The sequence below is a fragment of the Dermacentor silvarum genome, chromosome 8 (genome assembly GCF_013339745.2).
Source record: "Dermacentor silvarum isolate Dsil-2018 chromosome 8, BIME_Dsil_1.4, whole genome shotgun sequence".
In the NCBI taxonomy this organism is placed as follows: Eukaryota; Metazoa; Arthropoda; class Arachnida; order Ixodida; family Ixodidae; genus Dermacentor; species Dermacentor silvarum.
The window spans coordinates 29,331,814-29,348,673 of NC_051161.1; the positions used below are offsets into that span (position 1 = coordinate 29,331,814).

General features: G+C 45.3%; 1 protein-coding gene across 18 annotated transcripts in view; it reads right to left on the bottom strand.

Annotated features, from left to right (window-relative positions):
* LOC119460942 (lysine-specific demethylase 5A) overlaps window positions 1-16,860 on the bottom strand; it is a 115,208-nt gene that overhangs the window by 65,261 nt on the left and 33,087 nt on the right. For 6 of the 18 annotated variants that reach the window (XM_049672801.1, XM_049672796.1, XM_049672808.1 and 3 more), the window contains exons 21-27: window positions 15,931-16,353; window positions 14,183-14,365; window positions 9,408-9,551; window positions 8,204-8,375; window positions 4,302-4,597; window positions 2,906-3,122; window positions 751-833 (exon numbers count right to left, since the gene is read on the bottom strand). The exons of 3 other annotated variants lie outside the window; for them this stretch is intronic. In XM_049672801.1, coding sequence (XP_049528758.1) covers window positions 751-833; window positions 2,906-3,122; window positions 4,302-4,597; window positions 8,204-8,375; window positions 9,408-9,551; window positions 14,183-14,365; window positions 15,931-16,353 — 1,518 coding nt within the window. The remainder of the gene's footprint in view (window positions 1-750; window positions 834-2,905; window positions 3,123-4,301; window positions 4,598-8,203; window positions 8,376-9,407; window positions 9,552-14,182; window positions 14,366-15,930; window positions 16,354-16,860) is intronic. 9 more of the 18 variants (XM_049672811.1, XM_049672794.1, XM_049672810.1 and 6 more) reach the window with 6 other exon arrangements.

A 16,860-nucleotide genomic window follows, 5' to 3' on the forward strand; every position in this document is an offset into this window, starting at 1 on the left:
ATTATTTTGTCTTTTGGTCACGGAAAACGAGTGCGCGTTAGAATCCAGTAAATACGGTAATCGTACACGCTTGGTTACGCGTTTTACGTATCTGCGAGGCCGTGCGCGCTTGTCCTGCACGTTTTAAAAGGGAATACGCGCAGCTCGCGCGCGAGTTTAGAAACATGTTTTTTTTTTTTTTTCGGAATTGAGCGAATAGTCGCACGTTGCTGCCGGCCGGAAACTACGAATTATCCGGAAAGGCCGGCACGGGCTATTCAAATTATCCGGTAGAATTTGCATTGAAAATGACGGGACTGCTGAAATTCTTCGAATTAACCGAAATTTCGAATTAACCGAGTTCGAATTATCGAGGTTTTACTGTATATGTGCAAAAGCACTCTTATGTGCTTGTTGTATTTTCTAGTACCCCACCTGACACAAACGTAATCCTGCAATGAAAACCTGAATGCTTACAGGTCAGCAACTCACACTACATGTTACACAAAGTCCTGGTTGCCGATTATAAACTTTCATTTATCAGCTAGCTCAGTCCTTAGTAAACTGCTCTGTAGAAATTGAATACATCATAATATGCAGCACAGTACACACTTCTGGTCAATGCATAATCAATACTGCAAGTGCCACTGAACACACCTGCTGATGATGCTCCCAATGTGCTGGCATGTAGGCCTTGATTTACAATAACAAAGAGATGTGATGATGAAGAAACCTCAATGTAAAAAAACACTAAATAAGGGTCATACGTACCAGAGACACCTCCTGTTCTGCAGCAACAGTAGGAACAGCATCCTCTGGGACACTAGTTGCCTCTATGTCAGAGCCACTGCCATCTGCAAAAAATGATAAAGAAAAATGCAAGACCTGCTGTATAGTAAAGGATGCTTAGAATTCTTGATCAGGACAGCCCATCACGTGAAACTGAAATAGGCAACCTTCAATGCATGAACTCCGTCAAGATAAGCTGGCATACCAGTGACACAAAAAGAGCAGCACCAAGTTAGTTTAGTCTGGCAGGACAATTTTTCAAGACTCAATCTACCATTACAGTTAAACAAAAGAAGATATTTTTTGTCATTGCAATTTGTTTTTTTCCAACTGCCCAATAATGCAGAAAATTTTCCGGCCCTTACCGTGTAAAAAAAATCTGTCGGAAATTGTACTTAGTTGCATAAAAGGACGAATTTCAATTTCACAAAATTTCAGTAGAGGCAAACCTCAATATAACTAACCAGAATGTAACGAAATTCGCAATGTAACAAACTATTTTCATTAGCCGACCTTAGTTCCATAGAAAACAGTGTACTAGTATTTTTCTTTTGGGGATTTAACGAAGCAATCTTGTGACACAGTTTCGATTTAACAAACTTTTTGACCTTTTCAAGCATGTACTTCGAGCCTGACAATTAGCAAACCAAGCAAAAGACTGTCAAATGTCGGTCAAGGCAAAAGTTATTCCAAGCGTCCTTCCACATGAAAAGTTTGAGCGGCAAGAACAGGGGTAAAGCTTGCATGCCATGATGCGGTATGCAGGAAACACCGCTGCTGCGCCATTTGTGGTGTTGGTAAACAACTTGCGAAGGCTGAGGGGCGTGCAGCAGCTCGGAGGAACACGAGAGCTGATGATTCGTTCTGCTCAAGGGGGACGAGGACGGAGTGAATGCTTGGTAACGCGATCAAGCACGTAGTAGGGGTAAGGGGGAGAGGAACGCATGCCTATCTGCCCTCTCCTCCTAGCAGGCATCTCCTCTTTGCATGCATCCATGTGTGGGCAATGCGCCACATCTTGGGAGGTAATCTGTGGCAAGTGCAAAGACCTAACTGAAACGGTTGGTGCTTTGATGCGCATTGGATTCCCCCGCGTCTATAGTGTTGGCGGTCGCGTAATCTCAAGTTTCCAAGACACAGTGTGAAGTGTTCACTCGCATTGTGACAGAGAGTTCGTGGCCATCGAGTGTGACCTGTTAACGTTTGCCTGAGCGCATGCACGCAAAACCGATAAAACTATGAACTTCGTGTAATAGTCTCTTTGCTATCACCATCCATGCTCCGCCTTTCTGGTGAACTGACTTTTCCTTTCTATTTTTTGCTCAGGACGAATATCCGTATCTTTTACACTTTTGTTTTTAATTTGTGGGCGCCGGATGCGAACACTAAGCGTGGTCAGCCATGGCGTCCAAGGTTTACAGGGCCGCGTGAAACAAGACACAGAAATCTCCGACGCCACGACCCACGATTGCTCTCAGCGCGATCTGCACTGCACGTACTGGTGCTCATAACCAAGCTATTATGGCCTGACCTTCTTGTGATTTGTTTATAAGTGCTTACTGACAAGATGCTATCTACCAGGAATGCTCTGGGAAGTTGTGAAGTTGTTTTTACTGCTGAAACTTCAAAATCTTGAATTGACGAAATATGCAATTTGAAGTTTTTTGCTGGAAGTACCACTTCATTATATCAAGGTTTAACTGCATTTGGCTGAAGTAATGTTGGTCATTAGCACAGGTAATTAATGGTGAATTCTACCTTTTTGAATTATGTGCCTGAACTCCAGCAGCAGTATGCCAATAGGGCATCGTGGATTTCAATGTATTTTCGCATATTTAGGCTGCTTTTGTTCAGGAAATGTAACCAAGCTCACTAAGTTGAGTTTTTGACTGGGTCACAATATAATTCTTTATAAGTAAACTATTAACCAGCCCTGAGCAGGCACTGTAAAATTCAAGATGCCATGGAAGGCAAGCTTGGAAACTTTATTCCTGTCTCGTTCTTGCCTCATTTCTGGGTTGCCAAGAGCCTGCCCATGGTAAGACTGACATTTCTTTAAGTTAACATTTTTGTTAAGTTCCAATTTAAATGAAGGGACGTGAAGTCTAAACATCTCATCAGCCACCCCAGAACTCACTCTTATCCTGCGCTCGGAGGCCCCCAAAGGCTGACTGTGCCACGCTCTGCAGGTGTGGCTGCAATTCTGGCTTGCTGGCTGCTCGAAGCAGCTCTGCGCTGATGATCTTCTCGGTCTTCTCGCGTGCTGCCTGCTCCACCATCTTCTGGGAGAGGACTGACAGCTTGGCCAGGGCTGCCGCCAGTTCATCGGTGGCCAGTGCCTGCCGTGCACGGTCCTATGCAACAACAAGGCAGGCACTATCACTTGGGCGTTGCTGCTAGGCACAAGTTTAGACACACACTTGAATGGTATACCGACACTTTATACCCATTATGCTCCTGTACACAATGTTACCCTATGTTTATGTAGTAGTGCCACATGCATTCCAGCTCTTGCATTTGTATTAGTTCTTAGTAACTGATGCATTTTCTGATCAGACCAGTTCCCCCCCCCCCCTTTTTTTTCATTTTCATTCTCTACAGCTGTGTTCTTATACTTTTTTGTGCAAAAAAATGTTTTCTTCTTTTATAGGACTAAATTTGTGCACACTACCCAAAAGCATTTTTCTGCGCTATGTACCATCTGCCCATTATTGTTTTCTGTAGTTCTGTAACCCTCCCCCCGCCTCACCTCATGTTCAGATTTTTGAAATCTGCACTTGGAGCTCTAGCTGCAAGTGCAGGATGAAGCTGTGTCAATTCACTGCACAGGTATGTAGAGAGATGCCAGTGCCACCAACTGCAAGTCATTTGTGGCTAAGCCGGGAAATGGGTACAGGTATGTAGAGAGATGCCAGTGCCACCAACTACAAGTCATTTGTGGCTAAGCCGGGCAATGGGTACAGATATGTAGAGAGATGCCAGTGCCACCAACTACAAGTCATTTGTGGCTAAGCCGGGCAATGGGTACAGATATGTAGAGAGATGCCAGTGCCACCAACTACAAGTCATTTGTGGCTAAGCCGGGCAATGGGTACAGATATGTAGAGAGATGCCAGTGCCACCAACTACAAGTCATTTGTGGCTAAGCCGGGCAATGGGTACAGATATGTAGAGAGATGCCAGTGCCACCAACTACAAGTCATTTGTGGCTAAGCCGGGCAATGGGTAGTGTCCAAATCACATCCCCCAGTGACAGCTTCCTCGGAGTAACAGCTGCCATCACCAAGGCCATGCTTTTGTGTACTGCAGGCCCCGGAAGAATTCCAAGGGCCAGAAACACGTCTTGGCCGCCACGTTTTGGGCATCAGCTATTGCATACTTGCCAGAGGAAAACTTGGCACATGCTCTACACCCCCCTTAAGACTGTCCTGTGCTACCCATCATTCACATGTAGGCTGAACCATCACGCTTACAGCTACAGTAGACACTAGCGCCATATCACCATAGGAAACTGGTCTGCAGCAAACCCATACCTGCCACGACATGGCCCGCTCGGTGAGACACTGCAGTGCTTCTCCTTCAGGCAGCCGGACGGGCAACTTCTGCAGTGACACCAACAGTGACAGAATGGTCTCGAGCCGAGGCCGCCGCGACCGCAGGCACGCAGGGCACAGGAACTTGCTCTCCTTGGCTGAGACAGCAGAGGCCACGGACGCCCCTGGCGAGGAAGAGCCACCGCCGCCACCGCCACCACCACCAGGGCTGCTGCCTCCCCCGGAGTTGCCAGCCTTGGCCGCACCCCTCGGCTTGGGTGTCGGCACGCAACTGGCTGCAGAGGCAGAGATGTCACACCATATCAGCTTTTTCGCGATCTTGGAGAACAAATCAAACAAATTTGTAGCAATACACTCGACATTCATCAAACCTGCGATTAAATTTCCCAGACATTCACAACATACAGTGCAGTCTAGTTATAACGATATCACATAAGACAATATATCGGTTATAACGATGAGTCGACTTAAGAGTATCAACTTATGCATTAGGGCTATGAGAAAAAAAAACATATATAACGATACGTTATTCACCGCATATTGTGTATAACGATCTAAATTTTGCTTCTGGGCAGCATTTCTGATGCAGAATAATCGTGAAATTGCGTTTTAACAGAGACGGGGAGAAAAGTTTGCCTACGCGTGTTCGTATCTGCCGCCATTACTGTGCAGCGCATCCAGCCCACGCGCCGATTGCGAAAGCCACAGAAAGCATCGCAAGTTGGCGCAGCGTGCACAAGATAGCGCCAGCTGCTTTGCATCTGCATCTCCGGCGGTCGTGCGAGCGTCCATAGAAGATGAGGCAGAAAAAAAAAAAGATAGCGATAAGTGGACGGTGTCCCTGCGCTCCCTTTCTCTCTCTTTCTCTCAGCGAGCACGGAATTGCGCCGCGGAAGCAGCGGGGGGTGCGGGGTGCGTCGAGCAAGCGCAAAGCTGTATCGCTTGAGACGAAGCTAATTTTTAATTTTGCAGACTTGAGTACGAGCTCGCGCCACGATCATGTAGGCTAGAAGCAGCGGCCATGCCGATCAACGGAAGAGGGGGGGCTTAGTGCACTAGGACGAAGCCCACATGGGGTGAAACTAACACGGTGGAAGCCGCTGACATAGCCGCACTATGGGAGCACGTCGCTACTGATGATGAAATAGGTGGTGCTTCGATGGAGGAGTTTCGGAGTACAGATAGTGCTGCCTCGTTCTACGGAGACATCTCCGACGTGGTGATCATTGTCGCGACAGACGGCAGCGTTGTGCGACGGAGGCGACGACAGCAGCGGCAGTGACAACAAGAGTGGCAATGGCCCGTCTTTGACACCGACTCCGATGTTCAAGCAGAGTGCACTGTCGTCGATCGAGTCACTCATTCATTTCATGCACGCTAAATAATAGCCACCAGTGTTAGCGCAGCAGCTGGACACGATGCACACCGCGGATGTGAACTTGAAACTTTTGCGAAAGCAAGTGCAGATTTCTATATCAGCGCGCCTAACGATTGAAACTCTATTTAGACGTATAAATAAACGTTCACAGCCTACTTTCTACAACGTTGAGTTTTTATCGCAAGTGGCACATTTGGTGTCGGGACTACAAAAGTATAATCAATTTTTTGTTTTGTTATTTATTTACAGCAGTCCAGATATAGCGATGATCGGTTATCACAATCTGATTTTTTGGTTCTTCGAGATATCGTTATAAGTGGACTGCATTGTATATGGTAAAAAAAGCGTTCAGTATTCAGGAACCTAAAGACCGAACAGCTCACCAGTTACTGTTGTAAACAGTTAGTTACTTTTGCCATGAAGAAGTTCTTTCTTAGCAATACATTTCGGTCTCCATTTTAGCTTGTTCTTGGTTCTGCACGTGTGTGTTTAAATGTATGTGTGTGCACATTAGTTCAATTTTATTAATTTAGCCTTTTCACCATATACAGTTAAACCTGGATATAACGAAATTGACAAATTCCCTAAAACTTGGTTATAAAGAGGATTTCGTTATATGCAGGTTCGGCTCAAAAATTCGAAAAAGAAACGCTTACCGTACTTGCTCGATTCTAATGCGCCCTTTATTGTAACGTGCACCCGTTTTCCGTTTTCGTAGAAGCACTCATCCTTGGAATGTCACACCAGGTACTGGATGCGTGGACACGTGTCATTTCGCACAAGTGCGAGGCGTCAGAAACGAATAGTGAGCAACACGATGGCGTCGTATAATGTCACCTAGTGTCAAGTTAGTGAAGTGAAGTGCAGAGACTTGCGCAGTAACCAGCGCCGCCAGCGCGTTGAAAAATAAAAAATTATTTTTTTTCCTTCGGCAACATCAACTGGAAAAGGAGAGTGCCTGCTTGGCGGGCTAGGCCAGCTGCAGCAAGCGGCGGGATCAGGTTTGAATGAAGGAAGGGAGAAAGGTCACGCCCGCGGCGGCAAGATCGCCGGGTCGAGGGATGCAGGCCCGCCTCGCGCACGCTCGCACGCATGCACGCACGCACACGTGCGCTCGCTTTCGCCTTGCAGGCGCCGTGAATTCGAGCGTGCCGAGCGCACTGCCGCCGCTCCGCATTCTGTCGCGGCGGTGAAGGTGCTTCCAGTTGCTGCTCGCGCAAAAATGACAAAATTTGGGGCGAAATCTCTAGGTTGTCGGCGGGGAAAATTCGTTATTTCGAGGGGGTCTCCCGCTGCCACTTCGTCACATAGAGGTCTCAAATACATGTGCTTTTATGGAGTAACGGCAGGGAATAGAAAAACTTTGTTATATCTAGGAATTCGTTATATGGAGGTTCGTTATAAGCAGCTTTAACTGTATGTCACTTTCACATGTGTGACAGATGGTCACACTTCGTCTTATCTATTCATTGCTTCACTCTTGTTCACCTTACAGTGTCTTGCCAAATATTGATGTATGGCTTCTAGTCTAGCCATGACTGCTGAAATGCCAGATGGTAAATACTGTATTTTGCATGTTACCAAATAAAATTTTTGATTGCCTGAATGATTGAACATGCACAAATAGGTGACGTCCAAATCATGTGACATTTCACCACCCATGCTTTTGGTGACTGCTGTCTTATATCTGTCTCATAGCTGACAGCGGGTGTTTTGGAGCTGGCTGTCCAACTATCTCAGCTTTGGATGTTCTAAACTCAATCCCATAGAACGTAACTTAGTTTCTTCCATGCATTTTATATGTTCTGCTTGCCTGAGAACGAATGGTGACTCCAGAGAACAGTCTTTTGAGATCACGCCATGCTGCACTGTTGCAAATGCAGAACGCCATTATTTCAGAGGCCATGCAAAACCTCATGCACACTCGGAACCCTTCAAGGGTCAGTTTTTTTTTTTTTCATGAAATGATGAAATGCAACCCTCTTTCTCATTAAAATTTACCTTTTTCCGATTGTCCGATAATTCGAAAAATTTTGCGGCCCCTTCCATGTAAGAAAAACCCATTCGCGATTGTACTTATTTCAAGTTATTTGCATAAAATATTGAATTAACATAATGAAATTTCTATATAATGAAGCAAATTGCCGATTTTACATACTTCCTTATAATGAGGTTTAACTGTAAATAGAAGCTAGTTTCTTTGATAACAACACTTGGCTGTTGCCATACCCAGCATTTGGACCACTGCTGGAGTGTTCTGAAACAACCTAATACCTAATCAAAGTTGCTATACATTCACCAGATTTGTAACGCAGGCTTTATTACTCATTGTTCTGTTTACCCCAGCTAGTGTTCTGAACAGGGTGTTACAGTTGAACCTTGTTATAGCAAACACAGTTAACTGAATTTATGGCTATACCAAACTCTTGATTAATATCTACAAAACTTTACAAGGCAGCCAACTCCTACCAATGGAGGGAAAGAAGAGAGAGGGTATAATCACCATGGAACCAGTCCTTGCAGAGCTCGCACTGCAGCATGTGGCCTCCGAATGAGTTGTTGCAGGTGCAGTAGCGCGCCTGGCCCGTGTCTTCGAGGCGCTTCCGTAAATTGTGCGCACGCAGCTGCTTCATGCTCTCCAGCTCCTGTGCACCGGACTCTTTGAAAGCAGCCACCTAGCATGATTAGACCGAATGCGAGTGCATCATCATTAACCCATTCAGTTACCGCTTACTTCAGACAGAAAAAAAATTCACACATAAAAATGTACTCGCAGGATTAATGTAACAGATTTCTCGCTTGTCCACATATGTATATTATTCTTTACGGAATACCAGGTTACTGGAGATGACAGCCGTAGCAATGCTGGTAGTGACATGTGATGCTTTGTCTAACCTTGACATGTTACAAACATTCTTGCTACATGGGTGTTATTGTCAAGGAAAAAAAATGCCGCAGTTTCGCCTGAAAGGTGAAGCATAAATTGCAATATCAAATTAGTAGAGAGCTATATGGATTAAGGATAGTAGTTTTATCGGCTGCATAAACTTGGACACATTCGCTTACTAATTGAATTAACAAGTACGGTGTCAGTGCGCACAAGCAAACATGAATAGGTCACACTCGATGGCTGCCGACAACCAATGTCAAAATCCCCTCCCTCCCATCCCCCCACGGCCTTTCAAATGATGGAAGTCATCGCATTTGCTCTCCGCCGTGTGTTCGCACATGTGGGCGCGCGCTTTCACTCACACATACAGCATATGGCACCCGGCGACAATTTTATCGCCCTTGGACTTTATATGGAACCACACGGCGATGGCAGAAATCCGCTTGGAGTGTCCATATAATTGCTATCGTAATAAAACAAATGCATATTGACTACATCGCTGCTGGCTCTTTACACCACCAGATAAGCAGAATATGGTTAGTTATTGCAATAATACTTATGCATTCGCTCTAGCTAAGATTCAGTGCTGTAAGATGGCACCACCAACCCAGCTGTTAATGTTTATGTTTCCAGTAACTCAATTCTGCAATTTATGGACAAGCTAAGACTCTCTAAAAACAGACATATCAAAGTTTCAGTACACAATGACAAACCTCACAGTTACTTTGGCAATTCTAAATGCAACTTCTTTTAAAAAATAAATTAAGTGCAAAAGTGCCACACATGACAATGCCCAGTTGCTTTTTCCAAGACTTACAATGCTGGCCGCGTCCTTGGCCTCTTCCACTTTGATCTCTGGTGGCTCTTCCTTCTCTGGCAGCGGTGGTCCGTCACGCATACGTTTCTTTTTGCCTCGTGCAGTGACCTGATAGATGCCAATGTCTCGCCGAGGTGACAACACCTGCAACATGCATCGAAATTTGCACCACATTGTCATAAACTCTACAACAAAGACTTCTGCTGACACTCCAGGGATGAGGTTGAACAACGGTATACGCTGCCCGAGCAGAGGAAGAAGGGAACAAGACTGGGCAGAGAGGGGTACAGAATATCATATTGGGAAAAATGCAAAGTTGCTATGAGTGTGATGAAAGGAGGGACATTGCCAACAGAGAAAATAAATATATTGCAATTATAACGATCAGGAAGTGTGTAACGAAGCTGCAGTCGCATTTTGGCACCATGTAATCCAAGACAATAATGACGGGTCACATACACAAGAGCCAGGTTTTTACTAGATGCCCTCTGTGGTATTGGACTGGCTGTTGTGCTATGCTAAAGCATGCTAGCAAGACTGTGTTCAGCACAAGTGGCCAGACGCTCAAAAGCTGGAAGGCCTCTGTTTGTGCATGTGAGGTCATGCCGGCGCAAATCGTAGTAAACAGAGGGCCATCGGAGTGCATTGTACAGAAGTCCCCCCCTCCCTTCAACATTCTTTGCACTCTCGCAACTTACAGTCAAACCCACCTATAACGATCCCAGATATAACGACCACATTTCAGGGCATTTACAATTTTCAGACCCAGCCTATTGAAACTGCTTCCAGATATAACAAACGTTCTTTAAATCGCCGTACTGCTACAACGAACGCTTCTAACTTGGTCACAGTGAAAAGAGGATGCACGAAAAGTGTGAAAGCATGGAAGCGCAATCAAACTGGGCGCATAGCAGCGTGTGCCTCACTACAGTTAAACCGGGTCTATGATGCAGCCTTAAAAATGAGCAAGCGACTGCCCCGTGTGGGTTTCGGAAGCCGCAACGAAGGTCACTCGCTTTTAGGCACGCCTTTAGGAAGGAGGAGGAGGCGTACAGCATGACGCATGTGCCGGTGCGACATCTGATGCTACGACGGCGGTGCTCTCGCTTATTCGCAATTGTCCGTGCAGCACCACGTGCATTATGCCTATTTCAATGATTTGGAACGACCATCTGTGTCCTTCCACCATGAGAACAATGGCCGCTTAATCGCTCCTGTCGTTGCTGTCGATATTCAAGCGGCCCGAGTCGGCACTCCGCCACCACGCAATGTTGCAAAGGGTCGGCAGTTTACTACGCCGTTATCAGGAGATCATGGTTCGGCGACACTTTGTTTATGCGGTGACCTTTAAAACATTGCATTTTTTTCACCTGAAGCAACATAGATAATGTCATTTAACGGCTCTTGTGTGGCTGATACGCAGTCGTAATGTTGAGACCAACCACCATGTCCGAGACCTTCGCAGAATGGCGGCATGCTGCAGTAGTTTCTGAAGTTTACATTCCAGCCAACCAGAATGCGTCCATCTCTTATGCAGAATGCAGTCATGCTGGTAGTAAAATCTACAAGCTCTCGAATAAAAAATGCCGGCTGCGCTTCGCTTCGAAATGACGGGTAATTGGAACAGGGCGCCGTTTTGAAAGAGCTATACGACGCCGCATTTCGTTTTTTCTATGCACATTTCTAATGGAAATTTGCTGGTAGGCGTGGAAACGCACCGGGAACAAAAATGACACTGAAAATATGGTTTCTGGACCAAAGTGCTGGCAAATTGCAACTGCTGATGCCAGCTTCAGCGTGGTCACTTTTTGAGCGTTTTCAAGGCTGAGTCTATAACTAACTACTGATAAAAGGACCACATTTTGCGGAACTGTCGAGTTTGTTATAAACGGTTCTGACTGTACACAAAATCTTCTATAGACATAGGCTGGCTTTCCTGCCAAGCTTTAGAACCCAGTGGTTGGTGTTGCTGTATTCTAAAGCATGAATTTTTTTCTAACTGGAGCACTATATTCAGAGCAGGCTTGTGAACAAAAAATATGGTGTTTTCACTAGCTTCCAGTTACACAGAAAAAGAAAAACACTTTTGCTATGCATAGATAGGGCAATTACAGTTGTTTGCATTAACATCACCCATCCCAATGTAGAAGTTGTAAACACTATATTGTGCAACATTCCATTAACAGACTTACCCATTAGATCAGAATGTAAGAAGCACAGTTACAGCAGCCCGTAGAAGTTGACGAGGGCTTGCACCTCTTATTACTTAGGTTGCATGACTCGCAAGAGTGAGTAACACAACAGAGGCAGTGCGCACTACGGTGAATTCTACAGTGTACAATACAGCCGTAATACTAAGTGGTATACTGTAATGTCCACTTAAATGTAGGCTTACACGTACAACTGTGGCTTTGATTTGATCCTTTTAGCTTGTGCTTAGCAGGGGATCGCCACAGCTACTTATCCAAGGTGCCCTAAACCACGTTTTATCGAAATCGAGAAATGCATTTAAGTTAGAATACAATTCAGAATATTGTCACCGTGAGTCTGGCCGCTATGGCGGCTCAGCTATATCTATATTGTCTGAAATTAAGTACAAGCGTAGGTTTGACTTGTCTTTAAATGTTTTGAACTGTGAATCCGTGTGGATTGAGGCTAACTTTTCCCCTTCCAGCAATCTAAATAACTTGATTATTGCATGCATTTACCGTTCCCCATCTTCATCCCCTATACCGGATTTTCTACATCTCCGCCGCAGTATTCAATATAATCTCTGCTGAAAACAAGAAAGTTGTGCTGGTTTGTATATCAATATTTATTTATTGGATACTGATAGCAACAGCACAATAGCATATAGTGATTGCTTTCTTGGTTTCGGGCTTGAGTCACTAATTTCATCACCTACTTGATTTTCACCCAATGGAACTGGCACTCTTCTTGACCATGTTTTAAGCAATATCACACCAATGCCACGCACAGGTGTCATTGATATGCTTATCACTGATCATCTGCCTGTATTTGCAACTTTCACCGCAACACTACCTCGCTATAACACGTGCCATTTTACTTCTAGCTTACATCAGGGTAACTTTATCAATACAATTCATGGCACTGACTGGACTTCCTTTAGCAACTTGCGTGATCCTGAAAAACCACTAGAGAATTTCTGCTCCTAGTTTCTCAAAGCTGTGTATGCAAACACTAAAACTGTCAAATGCAAGAAAATATATAGATTTCCCCATAATCCCTCGTTAACCCCAGGTTTGTTAACTAGCATGCGAAAGAAAGATAATCTTTACAGGAAAACTAAAAAACAGCCATTCAACGTGGGTCTAAAACTTAGGTATAAAAAATATAGTAATATGTTGAATAACCTTCTAAAAAAATCAAAACGACTTTATTATGAAAAAGAATTTTGTAAGACAAAAACTAACACCAAGAAACAATGGAAACTTTTCAATGACTTTTTAAATAGACAACAGGTTAGTAGAATAATTGATAAAATAAATTATAAACAACAAATCTATACTGAGGCATCCTCATTGCTAACTCACTTAGTGATCACATCTACGAGATGTACAATAATAGGCCCGTTCTTTCTGGGGTTTTACGTGCCAAAACCAGTTCTGATTATGAGGCACGTCGTAGTGGAGGGCTCTGGATTAATTTTGACCACCTGGGGTTCTTTAACGTGCACTTCAACGCAAGCACACGGGCGTTTTTTGCATTTCGCCTCCATCGAAATGCGGCCGCCGGGGCCGGGATTCGATCCCGCGACCTCGTGCTCAGCAGCGCAACGCCTTAGCTGACTGAGCCACCCTGGCGGGTCAATAATAGGCCCGTTGCTTCTCCATATCCTCTTACCCGTTGTAACCATTCATTTTTTCCAACCAACTTTGTCCTGCCCAGCTTGACCGACGAATAGTAGCCACATCCAACTTGCACATTTTGAACCGCTATCCAAGGCATCTGAGCAGGAGAGGTCAGGAGTGAACATGCACTGGCAAGCGTGCGTGTAGTCTGACCTTGAGTTTCACGTGTTCCTAGGCTAGCTGAGTGTTCATTACTAGTCGAAATTAGCAAGACCTGATGACTACGACACCGATAAGCAGGGTGGTCAACGTTTAATTCCTGCGCGGGTGGCCATGGCCGAGCATGAGCAGACGATAGTCGGCTTCTTCCGGAAGTAAGTAATTATTATTGTAATTCGAAAACCGATTTTTGCTTACTCCAGCCTGTTTATTAAACTTCGTCAATAAATATACACATTAATAGTAGGAAGAAGCACACTGATCCAAACACCCTTCGTGATTGATGTCAGCTATTGGCCAATAGAAATAAAGTGACGAAAAAAGAGTGAGGAGCAGGCTTTTGTTGAAAAGAGAGCACTTGAGAAAAAGGTGACTTCGCGCTCCATGCGCCACGCATGACTGCAAAATTTGGCTGAGATTTTCACAGCAGTCTATGCTGCTGTGAAAATCCCCAAGCCCATGGGGTGGTTCAGGACCTCTTTATCCAAGATGGTGGGTCATCATCGTCATCACCATTATGTAAATGTAAAATTGAACTATATGGCTTTATTGTTCCAAAACTTTAAAGTGGGTTTTGAGGGATGTTGTAGTAGAGGGCTCCACATCAATTTCACCCTCTGGAGTTCTTTAATGTGCACTCAAAGCATGGTACACTTGCATTCTTGCATTCTGCCTGTATTTATATGCAGTCATCATTTAAAAATAGTGTTGATAATGCACAAGAGTTGCACAACTAGTACATGCCTCAAGCAGGGAGTAGGCAGAGTTCTTCTTGAGGAAAGTGCGTGCCGTGCGCTCCTTCCAGGCCTTAGCTGCGGCCACCTGAGACTCCAGCTGGGGCAGCAGTTCCAGGCGCACCGGGATTGGCCGACCTCTCTGCAACAGGTTCTCCAGGCTCTCTAGGTAAGGGTATTTGGACTCTGAGCCCTGAAACAGCAAACGGCATAGTTGCAGCTAGTCCTGCTCCACAATCTTACGAACAAATGGATGTGGATAAATGCAAAGCTGACATCGGCCATGCACTGTTCTTTTCTGTGCGGCCTGGCACCATTTCACAAAGAAATTGAACAGAACTGTTTGCTGAGTACAGACATTTCTCAAACGGTTCCTTTCTCTTATGATGATTTGACATTATGATAAATGAGACAGACTTCAGTCCCATGAAATTTCGACAGACAAGCTCCAGCTTTACTCAAGCTTTACAATGCACTGCTGAACACAACAAAATGAGGGGAGACTGTTTGCACAATCTTAATGTGATAGTGCTCCTAGGTAGCATTATAACTATGGCTGGGACAATACACTGCTACTGTGAAGCAGCCAGCGCCCTTATTATGAAGCGTCACTTTGCAGGAAAAGGAGAAACATTAACATGAAAGCAGATGAATGTGATCACTTTTTAGCATCACTGAACCAGTCTTTTCTGCACTCGGTCAGTTTCTCACAAAACTCGACCAACTGGATGCAAAAGTTCACTTTAAGTGAAAGTGTGTTGTAATATCGGAACAATACAAGCAGCTACACAAGATTATACAGTGCTACAAAATTTGGACCCAGAAAACACTTTGCATTGATGCAGTTGCCTTTTAAGTTATACCCTGTGGGATAAGGTGTGCGCTACAGAATCATTTCTTAATTGGCAAACTGCCTTGCGGGAAGCTAGCTTCGCAAGATAAGGGTGGTGGTCATTTTTTCCATGGGCACGTACGAGCACAATTCACTTATCACATGGAAAATGGCGACGTTGCTCTCGTGATGCAACCATGCGCAAGAGACAAGCCTCGGCATGTGCCGCTAGCACTTCCATCTTAACTTGAACTGTAACTGGCGCTGCTATTCGTTGTGCAGATGTGAAATGCAGAGAAGCACACTTGCAAATTAGGAAAAGCCTCTATCACCTCTGTGAAAGGGCGTGTTCCTTATGGGACTGTGCATGCAGAAGATGAGGAATCAAACTATGCTGGTCTGTCTCTAGGCCCTTTCCGAAAGTTGGTCTCGCAGCCTAAGCATATTGACCAGATCTATATGTTACAGGAATTCTCACGGCAGGCCAGCCCTGGCAACAGCAGTACCATCACAGGGAACCATGCCTACTTGTGCCACAGATGCAGTTGAATGGCACTCACACCAGCGAATGACAGAGGTTCCGCGACCGATCGGGGCTGGAGACCAAGGAGTGACTCAAGGCAACCGATGTTCTCACTAACAAGCTCGACCTGCCCGTTGCTACATTGAAATGTCTCACGACTGGTGCCGTCCACATCTGCTCCCGCTGCCGTTTTCATGTCAAATAACTGCCAGCATATTCTGAAATCCAGCTTCTATGCAACAGCTTTGCAACTACAGTTGTGGAGTTCAAAAATTGAGCACCAAGCAACTAAGCTGAAACAGTACTTTTTTAATTGTGTGCGACGAACTTAGTTTCGCAAACTCTGCAACACGCCGATATGAATGCCACTTTACGCTATGTACTTTTTCTAAACAGCTGGTACCTGAAGGGCTTCAGCACGGGCACCCCACTCGTTTGCCCTGCGGATGGCATCCTTCAGGGCAGCGAGGCTCGGCAGGTGGACGGGGATAGCGACTCCTTCGTCGGCCAGTGCCTCGCAAGCAGCCAGCGTCTGGCGTGGCTGTGCCTGCAGGCAAGTTTTTGCGCGCTCCTCCCACCGTTCGGATGCTGTCAGGAGACCTTGCAGCTCAGCCAAGGCACGCTCAGAGACTGGGTGAGGGGGTATGGCAACCCCAGCTGCGAGCAAGCGGCGCAGCTCATCCAATGTCGGTGGATCCCTCTCGCCTTGTGGCTGCGCCTCCGACTGTCCCTCTGACTGCGTCTCCGACTGTGGCTGCGGCAGCAGGGTGGCCTGCACTTCCTCCAGCCACTGAGCCTGCTGCACCTTTTGCTTCAGTTGTGGCACCTGCACACACATCAGGTAGCAAGCAGCTGAGGCCCTGAGGTTTAGCATGAGCAGGCTTTGAACAATCTCACACTTCATTTAGCCTTGGCCTTTGCAATACGAGGGGTGTCAATAGTGAGTTCTCAAAATATGAACACAGCGTCCACTGACACTCTTGGCCCTAGGCATCAAAGGAATCAGACTGAATAAGTTTTCAAAACAGATTCTTGGTGTCATCGACAACTGTTTAATAATTTTTTTTGTTTTTCCAAGTGCATGCAACCTGTCTGCATATGCTATTTCTAATAACACCATAACGTATATTTAAGAACGCTGAATTTTTTTACATTTACAATTTACTTAGGCAACATCTACATCTATGAACATTTATCAATCTCTGCACATGCAATTTCGGACAGGTATATGCGAAACGTTCAATGGCAAGCTTAATGTTGCCCAAGAGCTGTAGAACAAATATACACAAGCCCCATGGTTCTATTGAGGAACAGCATAGCAATCGAAAAGCAC